The 3,396-nt window shown below is 39.2% G+C and overlaps 1 protein-coding gene across 1 annotated transcript; it reads left to right on the top strand.

Moving 5' to 3' along the window:
• Positions 1-1,905: 1,905 nt before the first annotated feature.
• On the top strand, positions 1,906-2,837 carry LOC128846620 (olfactory receptor 4D1-like). Its single transcript, XM_054045848.1, is given in 2 exon segments — positions 1,906-2,344; positions 2,347-2,837. Coding segments are annotated over 2 exon segments (930 nt in total).
• Positions 2,838-3,396: the final 559 nt, after the last annotated feature.

Below are 3,396 nucleotides of genomic sequence, written 5' to 3'. Positions count from 1 at the left end.
ATAATTGGTTATCACCTGCTCAGGAAGGAAAGAGTGAATAAAAAGGGGTGTGGTGGGGGGACTGATGGGCCTGTCACTCCACATTAAAGACACCAGTACCTGTTTTAGAGTTATTGATAATTCAGAACTGTTTTAATGTTTTAATGTTTATGCATTCCAGACTTAAAACAGTCTGGAATGCATATGGGCCAGTGTTCTAACTAACAACGCTCAGGAGGGGGGATATTGTTAGAGACCACTTAATCAAATCAGAGACCAGGATGAGTTTCTCCTTAAATACCTGTCTCCCATGTGTGGAAATAAATATGTTGTAATGGAGGAGCTATGTTTGGGACACACATACTGAAGGTCTCATGCAGCCAGTAGTAAACATCATTAGAGTTTCTAAAAAATTATAGATGATGATTTTCTAACCCAAAGGTATTGCACCCAATACAAGGTAACACTATATTGGACCTCATTCTGACAAATAAAGATGATTAATCACTGGACTGGAAGTTAGTGATTTCCTGCAGACCAGTAATCATGACCTGATAACATCCATTATGGGCAAAAAAAAGGACAGTCCCAACCAGTAATAGATATACTTGGTACTTCAAAAGAACTAATTTCCCAAAGCTGAGGAAAATTATGGACAAAATTGATTTGGAAGAAAAATTGAGACGGGAAATTGAGAATTCTTAAAGAAGAGTTTATTAGATGGTCCAAAAGCCATGATTCTGCAGTCAAGAAAAAGGACATATTTGGCTAAAAGCCAATTTTGGTTCAATAGCAAAGCGAAGGCAGAAATTAGGAAGAATTTAAAGAAAAGCAATATGTAACAAAATGGAAAAAAGGGGGAAAATAAATAGCAGTCGAGTGTAGAAAATTGGTAAGGGAAGCTAAAGACATATGGGGAAAATCCATGGCTGGCAGGGCAAGGACAAGAAGAAGGATGTTTTTAAAGTATGCTAAAAACAAAAGAAATCCTAGTAATGATATAGGCTCATTACTACATGGACATAATAAAATCATTAATATGATGCTGGAATGCAGTAGTGTTCAATAAATATTTCTGTTCCCTACTTGGAAAGAAACAGGATGATATATTTGTATGACTTGTGGTTGTTGAATTATTGTCTAGTCTTGCTCATGTTAATCTTTAATAAATCTTGGAATTCTGGGGAAACTCCAGAAGATGGGGACAGTGCTAATTTCTTTTCATGTTAAACAGCAACAAAAAAATTGAAGTTTCAAAATTTTGCATGGAATGTAAATTCTGAAATTTTCTGATTTGTAAATGTGGGAACACTTCAGAGGAGGAGCTGGGAGGTAATTTTACCTCTGTGCACAGGGTTGGTGAGACCAATACCGGACTACTGCATCCAGGTCCGGTATCCATATTTTAAACAAAAAATACTTAAAATTTGGAGATGCTGCAGAAAAGAGGGGGGAAAATGAGAGATGGAGATAATGCATGACAGTGTAAGGTTTAAAGAGTTCAATCTGTTTAGCTTATGAAAAAGAAGATTGAGAGGTGATGATTACAGTAAAACAATACCTTTACCTTCTCTCGTGGAGAAAGGCAGAAAAAGAACCAATGGCCAGAAGCTGAGGCCGGACAAATTTGAATTAAAATTAAGGCACACATTTGTAACAAGTGATTAACCATTTGGTGCAAAGTACCAAGGGAAGTGGTAGATTGTCCAGTTCTTGATGTCTTCAGATAAAGACTGGATGCCCTTCTGGAAAATGCTTTAGTCAAACACAAGTTATTGGGCTCAATGCAGGGATATCTGGATGAATCCTCTGGCCTGTGTTATACAGGAGGTCAGACTAAATTATCTTCTGGCCTTAAAATATATGAACCTGTGAATAATAATTAATACTAGTGTCACCTTTGCAGGCACATTTTAAGTTTAATCAATGGAACAGCAGAACCTCACCAGTAGAGTAAAAGAATTTCTTCTTGTGGGTCTAACCCAGAGTCTGGCACTGCAGAGATTCCTCTTTGTAGTCTTCTTCATAGTCTACATGATGACCTGGATGGGAAACCTCACCATCATCATCACCGTGATCACTGACCACCAGCTCCACACCCCTATGTACTTCCTGCTGGGAAACTTGGCATTCATTGACCTGAGCGAGTCCTCGGTCACAGTGCCAAAGATGCTGTGGGACCTCCTGTCCAAGCAAGAGACAATCACGTTTGGTGGTTGCATGTCACAGATGTTTTTTTTCCACTTCACCGGGGGCGCCGTGGTTTTCTTCCTCATGGTGATGGCACTTGATCGGTATGTGGCTATCCATAAACCTTTGCACTACCTCAGTATCATGAACAGGGGTGTGTGTGTAGGGCTGGTGGTCGGGGCTTTGTCCATTCCATTGTCCAGGTTGCACTGACAATCCAATTGCCTTTCTGTGGACCCAATACACTGGACAATTTCTACTGTGATGTCCCTCAGGTGATCAAATTGGCTTGCACAGACACCTACATGGTGGAGTTGCTGATGGTCTCCAACAGTGGGCTCCTCACCATCATCATCTTCATCATCTTGATTGTGTCATACACAGTCATCTTGGTCAAGATAAGGACCCATGTCCCAGAAGGGAAGCACAAAGCTCTGTCCACCTGCGGAGCCCAGGTTGTGGTGGTGAGCATCCATTTCATGTCCTGTATCTTCATATATGCTCGACCCTTCCGGAAATTTTCCATGGACAAAGCAGTATCTGCTCTCTACACGGTTATCACCCCAATGCTCAACCCCATGATCTACACGCTGAGAAACACCGAGATGAAGAATGCCATCAAGCGATTAATGAATAGGGTGTTCTCATGTAGGAAACCAAATATGTAACCTCTTCGTTAGTGGGTCAGTCTTAAGTTTGAAACATGTAAAATTAAAGTAGGTGTTCTCAGTTTAAAAGGGATTTGGTTTAGATGAGGGAGAAAGAGCAAGAACGAATACAATTAAAAAAATCTTCATGAGAATCAAGAGCACAGTGCATTTCTTTCTGTTTCTAACAGTCTACAGCAACTTTGGCAACAAAATGGCTACTGTCGGTAACAGAATTGTGAATATACGTGATACACCAAACAATGACTTAACAGTTACGTGGTAACAAATTTCAGTTAAACATTTTTTTTCTATTGAAAATAGGTTTTAGACATTTTCATCTACAACATTTAGAGTTTTTTCTAAAAACCAAAACTCTGAAAAAAAATTGTTTTTGTCAACTAAAAATAGAATTTTTTCAGATATCAGTGTTTCAGTTGCAGTTAAAACCTGGGTTGGTTTGTTTTGTTTGTTTCCCCTGGGAAAAAATAAAGATCTGTAATATTTTAAATTGTCATCAATACTGGGGGTGGGGGGGTGGGAAGGAAAGGAGGAATATTTCTCTGACAGGTCTGTTAAT

This window comes from Malaclemys terrapin, chromosome 12 (assembly GCF_027887155.1).
Source record: "Malaclemys terrapin pileata isolate rMalTer1 chromosome 12, rMalTer1.hap1, whole genome shotgun sequence".
Lineage (NCBI taxonomy): Eukaryota > Metazoa > Chordata > Testudines > Emydidae > Malaclemys > Malaclemys terrapin.
Note: the sequence above shows the minus strand (reverse complement) of the source record. Positions and strands in the feature narration are given on the sequence as shown.